Source organism: Astyanax mexicanus, chromosome 9 (genome assembly GCF_023375975.1).
Source record: "Astyanax mexicanus isolate ESR-SI-001 chromosome 9, AstMex3_surface, whole genome shotgun sequence".
NCBI lineage: Eukaryota > Metazoa > Chordata > Actinopteri > Characiformes > Acestrorhamphidae > Astyanax > Astyanax mexicanus.
In genome coordinates, this window is record NC_064416.1 from 3347867 (window position 1) to 3362266 (window position 14400).

A 14400-nucleotide genomic window follows, 5' to 3' on the forward strand; every position below is an offset into this window, starting at 1 on the left:
AAGATATGTGTAATGTATAAATGTATAAGTTAATGTTATTAAGTAAGTTTATTATTTCTATATTATTAGTTTATTTATTAGTATTTATTTCTTTTAGTATTAAAATTTCTCTTTATATTAAACTCTTGAATTGCCTCTGTAACCCGAGTTGCCAGTCGTGTGTATAATTGCACACATTATCGCATGCATTAAACTGTCACGTGTACTATCACACACACTATTGAGTGCATCGTCAAGTGTACTGTCACACACAGTCTCTCGTGCTCCTTCACGTGTACTATCACATGCACTACCACACACAGTGTCACGTGCTCCTTCACGTGTACTATCACACGCACTATCACACACAGTGTCACGTGCTCCTTCACGTGTACTATCACGCACTATCACACACAGTGTCACGTGCTCCTTCACGTGTACTATCACGCACTATCACACACAGTGTCACATGCTCCTGCATGTGTACTGTCACACACAGTCTCACGTGCTCCTTCACGTGTACTATCACACACACTATCACACACAGTGTCACATGCTCCTTCACGTGTACTATCACGCACTATCACACACAATGTCACGTGCCCCTTCACGTGTACTATCACGCACTATCACACACAATGTCACGTGCTCCTTCTAATGTACTCTCACGCACTATCACACACAATGTCACGTGCTCCTTCACGTGTACTATCACACACAGTGTCACATGCTCCTGCATGTGTACTATCACACGCACTTTCACACAATGTCACGTGCTCCTTCACATGTACTCTCACGCACTATCACACACAGTGTCACATGCTCCTTCACGTGTACTATCACACGCACTATCACACACAATGCCACGTGCTCCTTCACGTGTACTATCACACGCACTATCACACACAATGTCACGTGCTCCTTCACATGTACTCTCACGCACTATCACACACAGTGTCACATGCTCCTTCACGTGTACTATCACACGCACTATCACACACAATGCCACGTGCTCCTTCACGTGTACTATCACACGCACTATCACACACAATGTCACGTGCTCCTTCACATGTACTCTCACGCACTATCACACACAGTGTCACGTGCTCCTTCACATGTACTCTCACGCACTATCACACACAGTGTCACGTGCTCCTGCATGTGTACTATTACTCACACTATCACACACAATGTCACGTGCTCCTTCACGTGCTCCTTCACGTGCGCTATCACACGCACTATCACATGTACTATCACACACACTATTAAGTGCATCGTCAAGTGTACTGTCACATGTACTCTCATGCACTATCGCACACGTCACGTGTACTATCATGTTTAATATCACGTGTACAATCACACGCACTGTTGCGTGTACTATCACACGCACTGTCACTTGTACATGCACGTTCACGTTCACCATCCCACACACTATCACATGTTTTAAGGCTATTAAAGCTGATATGTAAAGGGGGAACATCCTCCTCTGGTCAAAAAACTTATAAATCAGAGTTAAAGAACACTACTACCAGAGTGAAAGCAGGATAATAATAATAATAAAGGAGAAGCAGAGAAACAGACACAGAACTACAAAAAGCTTAATTGTAAATTGTTATAAACAGTTTATTCAGATTTGATCTCATCAGTCCAATCCAAGAGAAAAATTCTATTAATTTATAAACTCATTAACTGATTCAGACTGAAGCAAAGCAGCTGTATCTGACCTCCTAACAGACCGTCCCACTCATACAGGTTTACAGTCAGACTGTGTTAGACTGGGATTAGCTTCCTCAGTGTGTGTGTGTGTGTGTTGTGTGTTTGTATTAGCGCAGTGTGGATCAGGGAGTGAATAGTCTGGCCTGGCTGTGTGAGTTTCTGTGTGTTCTGGTTGTTTTGAGAAGCTCTTTGTTCTCTGGACGTTCTTCCGCTTGCTCTTTTCTCTGTCCAGCGCGGATCAGGGCGCGGCTCTTTCACCACGTTCATATTTCTGTGGTGTTCATAACACAGTGCAGACACACTGCATTTTACTGTGTGTGTGTTTTTTATGCATAACTGGTTCTAAAAATCATAAAAATTAGTCACAACATTTCACAGTTATTTTGTTTGATATTTTAATTAAAATATTCGCTTTTGATGCAAAATATATCAAATAGGCAACTGATTTTCCGTGCATCAAATTCTATAGTAAATACATAGTGTAAATATGCCACGTAATTTATGTACACCATCGATTGAAAGTTTTAGAACATGTTTTAGTGATAATCTAATTTTTTGAGAAGCACTAGTACTTCAGGCTTTACTTTATTTTGTCCTTAAAGTCCCGTCAAAATTTCGTACGCTGTTTTTTTTTTTTTTTTTAACCATGTTCGGTTATTGGATGAACCTGAAGAGATTAAATGGCAAAAATATAGTATATAGTATATATTATTAGTGTTATAGTATTATTAGTGTTATAGTATTATTAGTGTTATAGTACTATTAGTATTATAGTACTATTAGTATTATAGTACTATTAGTGTTATAGTATTATTAGTATTATAGTACTATTAGTATTATAGTATTATTAGTGTTATAGTATTATTAGTGTTATAGTATTATTAGTGTTATAGTATTATTAGTATTATAGTATTATTAGTGTTATAGTATTATTAGTGTTATAGTACTATTAGTATTATAGTATTATTAGTGTAATAGTACTATTAGTATTATAGTATTATTAGTGTTATAGTATTATTAGTATTATAGTATTATTAGTATTATAGTATTATTGAGCTAATATATACTGTATGATTAGAGGTGTACCTGCAGTGAGTGTCCTGTAGAGGGCAGTGTTCAGCTGTCATATCTGATGCTTAGTGTATGTATATATATGTGTGTGTGTCTGTGTGTGTGTACAAGCTGCTTCATATAAATGACACTCTTCCTCTGCTAAGAGAGTAAAGTGTACACACACACACACACACACACACTCCCTCACACACACTCCCTCACACACACAAACTCATACATATACAAAAACACTCACAGTCTTACGCACACATCCTCACACACAAACACTCACACACACACATACACAAAACACACACAATTACACACACACACACACACACACACTCCCTCACACACACTCCCTCACACACACAAACTCATACATATACAAAAACACTCACAGTCTTACGCACACATCCTCACACACAAACACTCACACACACACATACACAAAACACACACAATTACACACACACACACACACATACACTCTAGCACCCTCTCGCACACACACTCACACTCTTGCACAAACGCACACACACCCTCACACACACAAAAACACACACTTTTGCACACAAAAATACTCACAGGAACTCATGCACACTCATAAACATGCACACAAAAACACACACACACTCTTGCATACACACACACACACACACACACAAACACACAATCACAACACAAAAACACCCTCACACACACACACACACACCCTCACACACACAAAAACACTCACACACACGCACGCACACACATATACACTCACTTGTGCACACACAAACTCACACACACACTCACACACACAGCTATTAATAGCTTTGGGTAATGCACTCGTCTTTTTGTAATCACTCTTTCGCTGGGCTGTCAGATCCCTCATGCTTTTATCCCTCGTGTTATGAGATCAAATAGAACACACACACACACACACTCACACACACACTCACACAGAGACACACACACACAGTGTTTAGGTTTATCTACAGGGTGGGAGGGGCTGTGTGCTGTAGAGTATATATATATAGGATAGGCCAAAAGTTTGGACACACCTTCTCTTTTTCAATGTGTTTTCTTTATTTTCATGACTATTTACATTGTAGATTCTCACTGAAGCATCAAAACTATAAATGAACACATGTGGAGTTTATGTAGCCCCCCCCCCCCCCCCCCCCCTTTGCTCTGATTACTGCTTTGCACACTCTTGGCATCATTCTCTTAATGAGCTTCAAGAGGTGGCCACCTGAAATGAAAAGTTTTCCAACAGTCTTGAAGGAAGGAAGGAGTTCCCAGAGGTGTTTATTAGCACTTGTTGGCTCTTTGTCTTCTTCACTCTGTGCTCCAGCTCACCCCAAACCCCAAATCTGGATTGGGTTCAGGTCCGGTGACTGTGGAGGTTCAGCTCATTTTTTATTAAGTATATAAAACTCCACATGTGTTCATTCATACTTTTGATGCTTCAGTGAGAATCTACAATGTAAATAGTCATGAAAATAAATAAAGAAAACACATTGAAAAAGAGAAGGTGTGTCCAAACGTTTGGCCTGTAATGTAAATAAATATATATATATTAATTTTCATGTTTGTTTGTTCAGCTCCTGAGGAAGAGGCACATCGGGAACGACATCGTCACCATCATCTTCCAGGAGCCGGGCGCGCTCCCCTTCACCCCCCAGAACATCCGCTCCCACTTCCAGCACGTCTTCCTGATCATCCGCGTGCACAGCCCCTGCTCCGACAACACCTGCTACAGGTACGCAGCTCCAGGACACTCGGCTACCGGCCTCGCGTTACCGCAGTAACCCAGTTGCCATGGATACCGTCCTGAAAAAGTCTTTTTTAAGCCCATCAAAAAGTTGTTGTTGGTCCGCTGTTGGCCGTCCGGGTGTTCCTGGCAGCCGCTGTTTCCTCTGAAGAGCTGAAAACATGATCCTCGCTTTTTAACACACAGCCCTGAGTAATAATCTGAGACTTATAACAGCAAAAATACACTGAGAATCTCACAGAACCATGTTTAGTTCACTAGAGATTATAGAACACATCAGACGCAAAATGTGAGACATTTTACCAATTTATAGTGAAAAAAAAAAGACATCAACACCATTGCCCATACTATAGTCAGCTCCCACTTTAGAAAAACACGTAAATGTTTTTTTCTGAGAAATAAATCACGCCATATTTTAGCAATATTTTAGTATTGCTAACGATGTTTTAATTATATGTGTAAAAAAAGAACTGTGTGGAGTGCACACCACTTTTCCATAATTTTTTGAGAATAAAGATGTGATATTTGGAAAATAAAGTCGTAATATATTTTTTTATATAGTAAGATTTTTAGAAGTGGTAATATTTTGAGAATATAATAATATTCTTAGAATAAGTTAATAAAGTAATATGTGGCGAAAAGAGTCGTAGTGTTTTAAGAATATAGTCATAATTTTAGAATATAGTAACATTCTTAGAATAAAGTTGTAATATTTTTTTTAAAATATACTACATATAAAATATATATATTTTGAGAATAAAGATATATTTTTTAGACTATAGTCATATTTTTTTATAAAGCTGTAATATATTGAGAATAAAGTCGTAATATTTTGAGAACATTGAAATATTTTTAGGATATAGTCATTTTTTTTAAATAAAGTTAATAATAGGATATAATCATAATTTTTTATTAAAGTAAATAAAAGTAAATAAAAAATCGGAATATTTTGAGAATAAAGACTTGATATTTTTTTAGATTATAGTAATATTTTCAGACTATAGTCATAAACTTTTTTTAATTAAGTCGTAATATTTTAAGAATAAAATCATAATACTTTTAAAAAACAATGACAGGATATTTTGACAATATACATTTAATATTTTGAGAATATAGTTGTGATATTTTGAGGACAATTTCAAGAATAAAATCTAAGTTTTTTTTTTAATATAGTCGTAAAATTTAGCCAAAATATTGAAACTTTGTTGAAAAATGGATCCGAAAACATCTCTCTTTTTCCTTTTTAGTGTTGCCGTGACCCGTATGAAGGACGTCCCCCCGTTCGGCCCTCCTCTGCCCCCGAGTGGCGTCACTTTCCGTGACCCGGCGGCGTTCCGCTCCTTCCTCCTGGCAAAAATCATCAACGCTGAGAACGCCGCCCACAAGTCGGAGAAGTTCCACGCGATGGCGACGCGCACGCGGCAGGGCTACCTGCGTGACCTGGCGGAGAACTGCGTGAGCAGCGCGCCGCTGGACACGGCCAGCAAGATCGACATCCTCATGTCCCTGGCATCCAAACGGAGAGAGCGGGCGCGGGCGCGGGAGGGGGCGGAGCTGGGGGCGTTAGGGGGCATCGCCTGGCGCGTGGTGGCACAGGATTTCGGCGGTGGGGCGGCGGAGCTTCCCTGCGTTCTGGCGATATCGGCGGAGTTCGTGGTGCTGGCCGACTGCTCCACTAAAGAGGTGGTGTTTAACTGTTTCTGCGCCGACGTGATTGGCTGGACGGCCGAGAGGCTGGCGCTGAAAATCTACTACGGGCGCGGAGACCACGTGGCACTGCGGGTACCGGAGGGAGGAGCCCAGGACATCAGGGAAGTGGTGCAGAGGTTGAAGGTATGAATATGTATGATTTGCAGCTACAGTATGTGAATTATTTGGGATTATACTTGGATTTCTGCAGGTCTGATCTGCAGCTACAGGAAACCATTGGTTGAGGTTTTTGCTGCCAAACAAGGATCAACCAGTTATTAAATCCAAAGGTTCACATACTTTTTGTGAATATTAAAATGTGAACATGAAGTACTACTTAAATGGAGATCAGAACATATTTAATGACCAATTTATACAGAAATCCAAGGATAATCCCAAAGGGTTCACATACTTTTTCTTCTTTTTCCTCTGTATTATATAATTTAACTGAAGCTATTAAAATAATTATAACACTTACGAACTCGCGCATGAACCAGCCTCTCCTGTCCCCGCCCCCTCTCCGTGCTCAGGCTCTGACGATTGGCTGTGAGACGGTGGATATGACGCTGAGAAGGAATGGGCTGGGTCAGCTGGGGTTCCACGTGCGATTGGACGGCACGGTGTCGGAGGTGGAGGAGTACGGCTTCGCCTGGCAGGCGGGGCTCCGGCAGGGCAGCCGGCTGGTGGAGATCTGTAAGGTGGCGGCGGTGACGCTCACCCACGAGCAGATGATCGACCTGCTGCGAACCTCCGTCACCGTCAAAGTGGTCATCATCCCGCCCTATGAGGAGGGAGGAGCCCGCAGGTGAGCCAATAGAAACCTCACAAATGTCTGTAAAAATACAGCTAAACGTTACAGTAGAACTGCTTCGATTTTGTATTTGCTAAGTGGTTTCTATAGTATCACCAGGAAGGATTTGCAATGAATTGGCTTGATGTGTTTGCCTGATGCATGCTTTAGTGTTACTAGGTGGTTGCTATGGTCGTTTGTGGTGGTTGCAGTGACATCTTAGATGGGCACTAAAGTTTTGCTTTGGGTTGCTGATGTAGCCCAGGTGATTGCGATTGATTTTGTTTGGTTTTGCCAGATATATACTATGGTGGTGTTAGGTGGTTGCTATGGTTTTTTATAGTGGTTGCTATCATGTCCCAGGATGTATTTGTAATGGATTAGCTTGGTGTTTGCCAGGTGTTTGAATGCTGTATCATTGCTAGGTGGTTGCTATGGTCTTGTGTACTGGTTGCTATGGTTTTGTTATGTGACTTTGTGGTGGTTTCTGTAATATCCCAGGCGGTTGCTCTGGTATTGCTAAGTGTTTTCTAGATGGGTGCTATACTTTGCTTTGTGGTTGCTGTTGTAGCCTAGGTGGTTGCGATTGATTTGCATTGTTTTTGCCAGATGTATACTATAGTGTTGCTAGGTGGTTGCTAGGTGGTTGCTATGGTCTTGTATAGTAGTTGCTATAGTGTTGCTAGGTCATTTCTAGGTGGTTGCTATCGTGTCGCAGGAAGTATTTGTAGTGGCTTAGCTTGGTGTTTGCCAGGTGTTTGAATGCTGTATCGTTGCTAGGTGGTTGCTATGGTCTAGGTCTAGTTGTTTCCTATGGTATCCCATTTGCTATGGTATGGTTTGGGGTGGTTGCTTAGGTGTTGCCATGTGGTTGATAGTTTAGTTTCTTTTCCAGTGTTTTTGTATGTGTCAATTTTTGCATTATATTAATTCAGCAAAAGTCCTATGCTATGTTCTTTACATTTACATCAGTACCATATATATAGCATGAACCTCGAGTGTATAATTATGATTATACCACAGATTTTAAGATTTTAAAGAGTTAAAGAGGAGAAGAAAATAGGATATGTTTGGTTATAAAAACTCCACCAGTTAGTGACCAATAGTTCCATCGCTGCTCTGTTTGTAGCTGCGCTGTTTGGTTTGTAAGCGCTGCATTGTTGCTAGGTTACCTGTATGTGGTGGAGTAATACATGGAGAGTTACGGTTACAGTGCATTACCGGCTGATAACGGTACTCTTAGAACACCTCTCAGCCAATCACATTGCAGGGTCAGAACTAACTGTGTATAATAAAATATATCAAATAAATGTACAATATAAAACAGAATAAAGTTGGAGGTGGGCTCTTTAAGGATGTTCAAACAGCTGATCTGAAGGTCTTTAAACTCAATAGGTGGTACATTTAATCCGGCGTGTGATCAGCAGCAGGGCTGAGCTATGACGAGGCGCTTATTATGGGCTGTTTGTGTGGTGCTGACTCCTCTGAGACTGAGGTTCGGGTTCAGGTGAAGATCGATGGAGGTGATTTTGGAAGACGTAGCTGTTTTTATTTCTCCTCAGAGCAGGAGATCTGTTCTCACTCAGCTGTTAAAGTGCTCTCAGTGCTGGAATTCCCACCAGGCCTGAAGGACTGAACAGAATTGTATAAAATATTTGGGCACTTAATCTATTCGGGGGCAGTAAACACACACACGCCAACTTGGTGCCCAGGGAGCAAAGTATGGCGGGGTTTGGAGCCTTACTACTGCCTTTGCTCCTCCTACTCCCACTTCCTGCCAGTCCAGGGGATTGAACTGGTGACCACCCGGCTGCAAATATGCTGCCTGAGAGCTTTTTCCCTAGAATATGGGAAAAGAACCCATATAAGCCATATAAGAGACACATAATGATTTTCTTAGAAACACGTGCTTAGAAAACCAAAATTTGCTGTGGCATCTGCTGGGGTTGCTGTGGTATCTCAGTTGGGGTTGCTGTAGTATCTGCATGGGGGTTGCTGTGGTATCTGCGTGGGGGTTGCTGCGGTATCTGCATAGGTAACTTTGGTATCTGTTCAGGATGCTGCGGTATCTGAGTGAGTTGCTGTGATATCTGTGTGGATTACTGTGGTATTTGCACGGGGAGGCTGTAGTATCTGCACTGGTAGCTGCGATATCTGCGTGGGGTCCTTTGGTATCATTATCGGTTGCTGTGGTATCTGTGCGGGGGTTGCTGTGGTATCTGCATGCATGTTGCTGTGATAGCTGTGTGGGTTGCTGATATATCTGTGTGTGGGCTGCTGTGGTATCTGCGTGGGGGTTGCAATATCTGTGTGGGGGTTGCTGTTGTATCTTCATGTGGGTTGCTGACATATCTGCGTGTGGGCTGCTGTGGTATCTGCATGGGAGTTGCTGTGGTATCTGTATGGGTTTGCTGCAATATCTGTGTGGGGGTTCCTGTGATCTCTGCACAGGTTGCTGTGGAATCTGCGCGAGGGTCGCTGTGGTATCTGCGTGTAGTCTGTGTGGATTACAATATCTGTGTGTCGGTTGCTGTGGTATCTGCGTGAATTCTGTGTGGATTACAGTATCTGTGTTTCGGTTGCTGTGGTATCTGCGTGAATTGCCATGGTATCTGTGTGAATTTTGTGTGGATTGCTGTGGTATCTGTATTGTTTGCTGTGGTATGTACATGGGGTTGCTGTGGTATCTCTGTGTGGGTTGCTGTGGAATCTGCGTGAGGGTTGCTGCGATATCTGCATAGGTTACTGCGATCTCTGCATAGGTTACTGTGGAATCTGCAATGGTTGCTGCGATGGCAGCATAGATTACTGCGTGGGTAGCTACTGTATCTGCATAGGTTACTAAGGTATCTGCGTAGGTTGCTGCAATAGCTGCATGGGGGTTACTGCAGTATCTGTGTAGGTTACTGCGATATCTGCATGGGGTTACTGCGGTATCTGCATGGGGTGCTGTTGTATCTGTGTGGATTGCTGTGATATCTGCGTGGGGGTTGCTGTGGTATCTGTATGTTTTGAAATCGGATTGTGTGTGCTTTCTGGCTGTTTAGACTATCATAAATCAATCTGGATTCAATCTAGATATTACAAATATCTGATCTGGGCTTGCAATCTGAGCATAGCCTTGGGCATACAGTTAGCATGATGCTAACTGGTGTGGTATATGTAACCCATTAGCGTTAGCCTTGTGGCTGTGGTGTGAAGCTACAGAAGCGAGGGTTGGCTGACGACACTCGGGGTAAGAGGGAATCTGTGTAAATGAGGGCGTCAGCAGTGCAGCCGGTACAGTTACACACACACACACACACACACTCGCTTCCTTCCTTCATCAGTCTCAGTCTGTACACACACACACACACACACACACACACAACAGAGCAGATTTGAGACAGTAGGCAGACGCTGAGGCTCTCGGAGAAGGGGAGGGGGGGGTGTGAGTGGGTGTGTGAGAGAGGGATGGAGAGAGTGTGAAAGGAGGAGGAGAGGAAGGAGGGATGGAGCTGTTTATAGGGGGACAGAGACACGGAGATGCTTGTTGTCTTGTCTGTGTTAGAAATGCTTCATTAGAGTACACACACACGCACACAATCTCACACACTCTATTGCACTCATTTCTATTGTCTGGGTTAACACTTTTAATGTTATAATAATGTTATAATCATAAAATGCATTATTCAGTAAATACTTTAACATTATTAACATTACAATAAATAACATTACTAGTGTTTTTATTAATACAGTAACTACCCTGAATTTTCCAGCATAAACTACCAGTCAAAAGCTTTAGAACACCCCCATTTTTACTCTTAATTTTTACATTTTAACTTAAAATCCTTTCATTTTCCTCAAAAATCATCAGAGCTCCTTATAATCTGGTGCTCCTTATGTATGAATTCTACCAGTCAGGTATTAAGAGGCAGTAAATCCACTGAAGTCGCTGAAGTACAGAGTTATAAGTGTGAATTTTTAGTGAAGTTTCTCCAGCACAGAGGCTGGAGCAGTATTAGCATCACCCACTAACTGCGCTAAGCGCTAGCTCTTTCGCCGTACAGAGATAAGTATATTGGACTGTAGTCTGCATGTTTACCGTATTAAAACAAGCTACGTGGACAATCTGCTAGCTAATATCACCCTTGCTTACCAGAACACTCAGCATTCCTTAGTGTAGCAGTGTCAAGCGTCATTAGCCGCTAACCATGGCTAGCACTAGCAGTTAGCTGCTTATGCTTATGCTGCTGCACCTAGCCTTAGTGGAAATCTGGAAATCTAAGCTTACTGTAAATAAACAGGAGAGGTTTTCAGGAGAGAAATCTCTGTAGATTATTATCCAGCACTCATTTGACTTTAAAAGAAAATGTTTTATAAAATTTTTGTTTACTTAGCTTACCACCCAGCGGTGAGACCTGCTGATTTAGAGGGGAAACATGGCAGCACCCCTGTCCCTTACTAGTGTTGCATAATGCACCTTATAATCTGGTGCGATTTATAGTCCAAAAATATGGTACACTGTTAATTTAATAATATTAGTACTCACAGTGTAATTCTACCATATACTGTTAACTGCTATAAATGACTCATTATTTAGTGTTAACCATCCTCAGTACTAACTACTGTGGATTAATTTAAGTATTTTATTTTAATATAATTAATGACTGTGTTAGTTTGACAGGGGTATTATTTAACAGAAATATATAAATGTTGTATATAGAGGCAGATTTTAGGGGTTGATTTCAGTCTGTGTACAGATGTATGTATATATATGTGTGTGTGTGTGTGTGTGTTATTTTGGGTGTGTAATCGTGTCTGTTTCAGTGTTAAAGGGGCTCTAAACCCCTCATTACTCTGCAGTGGTTCTGATGCTGAGCTGTTGGGGCCGTATGGGTTTTAGTGGCACTTTAATTACACAACTACACTGCTGTAACCATGCCCACTTCCTGTCCACACACACACACACACACACACACACACACACACACTGGTAAACGCTTATCATGAGAAAGCCTCGCCATCAGTGAGCAGAATAATGTGTTAATTAGGAGATTCCTCCATCCCTCTGTTTCCTCCCTCCATCTCCTGCAGATCATCACTTCTGCTTCATTTCTATCTATCTATCTCTTTATTTCTCTTTTTTTATCTCGTTCTCTCTACATTCTTCTCTCTCCTGCTCTCGTTTTTTCCCCCTTTCTCTCTCTCCCTTTTCTATCTATCTATCTATCTATCTATCTATCTATCTATCTATCTATCTATCTATCTATCTCTTTATTTCTCTTTCTATCTCATTCTCTTTACATTCTTCTCTCTCTCCCTTTTCTATCTATCTGTCTGTCTGTCTATATATCTATCTAATTTTCTCCCTCTCTAGTTCTCTCTTTATTTCTTTCTCTCTCTATATATCTGTTTCTCTCTCGCTCTCCCCATCTTTTTTTTCTCTTTCTCTCCCTCTATCTCTTTTTCTCTCCCTGTTTCTGTCTTGTTCTCTCTCCCTCTTTCTCTCTCTCTCTAACTCATTTCCCCCCTCTCTATCTTATTCTCCCCCTCTTTCTTTCTTTTTTCTCTCCAATATTTCTTGCTCTTCATTTCTATATATCTCCCTCTCTAGTTCCCTCCGTTCTCTTTTCCTCCCTCTCTCTCTCTCTCTCTCTCTCTCTCTCTCTCTCTTGCTCTCCCTATCTTTCTCTCTCTCCTTCTCTATCTCTTTTTCCCTACCTCTTTCTCTCTCTCTCTGTCTCCTCTCCTTTTTCTTTTTTTCCCTATTTTTTTTACTATTATTTTCTTCCTCTCTATGTGTCTCTTTATCTCTTTCTCACTCTCTGTCTCTATCTCTCTTTATCTCATTTTCTCAGTTTTATTGGTATGAACGTAACAAGCAACACTATTTCCAAAGCATAAAACAGAAAATAAAATAAATAAAAAATAAATAAATAAATAAATAAAAGAAAGATCACATACATACAATTACAACAACAGATCTTTAGATATTTACAGGATTAAACATTATAAATATTATTAATGATAATTTTAAATAAAAGGAAATAAGAGTATGGAGGCTTTATAAATGTGTAATAATGAGCAATAAATCGTATAATATTAGAAATTATAAATTACTATAATTTAATTAAAAATTATATTGTGTGGTTTTGTCCACACTGTTTTTTTTCTCTCCCTCTTTCTTTTCCTCTCTCTCTCTGTCACTGAGCTCACCAGGTTAAATGTACAGAATACAGTGTTGTCTCTCCTTTTCTATCTCTATCTCTCTATCTTTTCTTTCTCTCTCTCTCTCACTCTCTCTCCCTCTTTCTCTCTCTCCTTCTTTCTCTCTCCCTCTTTTCTCTTTCTCTCAGTCACTAAATTAATCAGGTTAAATGTACAGAATACAGCGCTGTCTCTCCTTTTCTTTCTTTCTCTCTCTCTCTCTCTCTCTCCGTCTTTCTCTCTCTCCCTCTTTCTCTCTCCTTCTTTCTCTTTCTCTCAGTCACTAAATTAACCAGGTTAAATGTACAGAATACAGTGTTGTGATCTCTTTCTTGCTTTTTCTTTCTCTCTCTCTCTCTTTCTCTCTCTCTCTCTCACTCTCACTCTATCTCTCTTTCTCTCAGTCACTAAATTAACCAGGTTAAATATACAGAATACAGTGTAGTCTCTCTCTCTCTCTTTCTTCTCCTCCTTTTTTCTCTCTGTTCAGTAAGGAGTGGCAGGGTAGCAGATTGCTTGAGATTAAAGCTCTGAATCTGGGCAGACAACACACACACACACACACACACACACACACACACACACACACTTACTTAGAAATAAATATTCCATGATTAATTAACACTACCTTCCATACCGTGTGTGTGTGTGTGTGTGTGTGTGTGTGTGTGTGTGTGTGATTAAACGTGTCTGAACACCTCCTGTATCTGAAAGGAAAAGTGGTAGTGGGCGGGTGTTAGACAGACCACGCCCCCGTCTCTGTTACATCCCTGCCTCCATCGCTCCATCCCTCTCTGAGGGTATTATTATTGTGGAGCGAGAGAGCGAGCGCGAGAGCAGTGAGAAGCAACAGAAGCTGGTAGATGAGTGTGTGTGTGTGTGTGTGTGTGTGTAGTCCAGCTGTTGGGAGGATGGCTCTGGCTGTGCGGTGTTGGGGATGTGAGACAGCCTGCAGGACACACACAGGTCAGTGTGATGGAGGGATGGACCTTGGAGTGGACGAGTGAACAGATGGATGGATATTATACCCGTCATTCTACCAACGTGCTGTCTGTGTGTATGTGTGTGTGTGTGTGTGTGTGTGTTTCTTTGTCTGAGAAAGAGAGAGCGAGAGGAAAGTGAAATGCATGAGCTTGTTTCTTTTGTGTGTGTGTGTGTGTGTGTGTGTGTGTTGGCTGTATTTCAGCGGTAGCTTTAGTCCTGCTGTGCTATGTTTGAGTGC

At 41.2% G+C, this 14400-nt stretch overlaps 1 protein-coding gene across 2 annotated transcripts in view; it reads left to right on the forward strand.

Annotated features, from left to right (window-relative positions):
* Nucleotides 1-14400, forward strand: part of sipa1l3 (signal-induced proliferation-associated 1 like 3) — a 173764-nt gene that overhangs the window by 126536 nt on the left and 32828 nt on the right. For both annotated transcript variants that reach the window (XM_022664948.2, XM_049483753.1), the window contains exons 8-10: nt 4341-4498; nt 5758-6343; nt 6730-7004. In XM_022664948.2, coding sequence (XP_022520669.2) covers nt 4341-4498; nt 5758-6343; nt 6730-7004 — 1019 coding nt within the window. The remainder of the gene's footprint in view (nt 1-4340; nt 4499-5757; nt 6344-6729; nt 7005-14400) is intronic.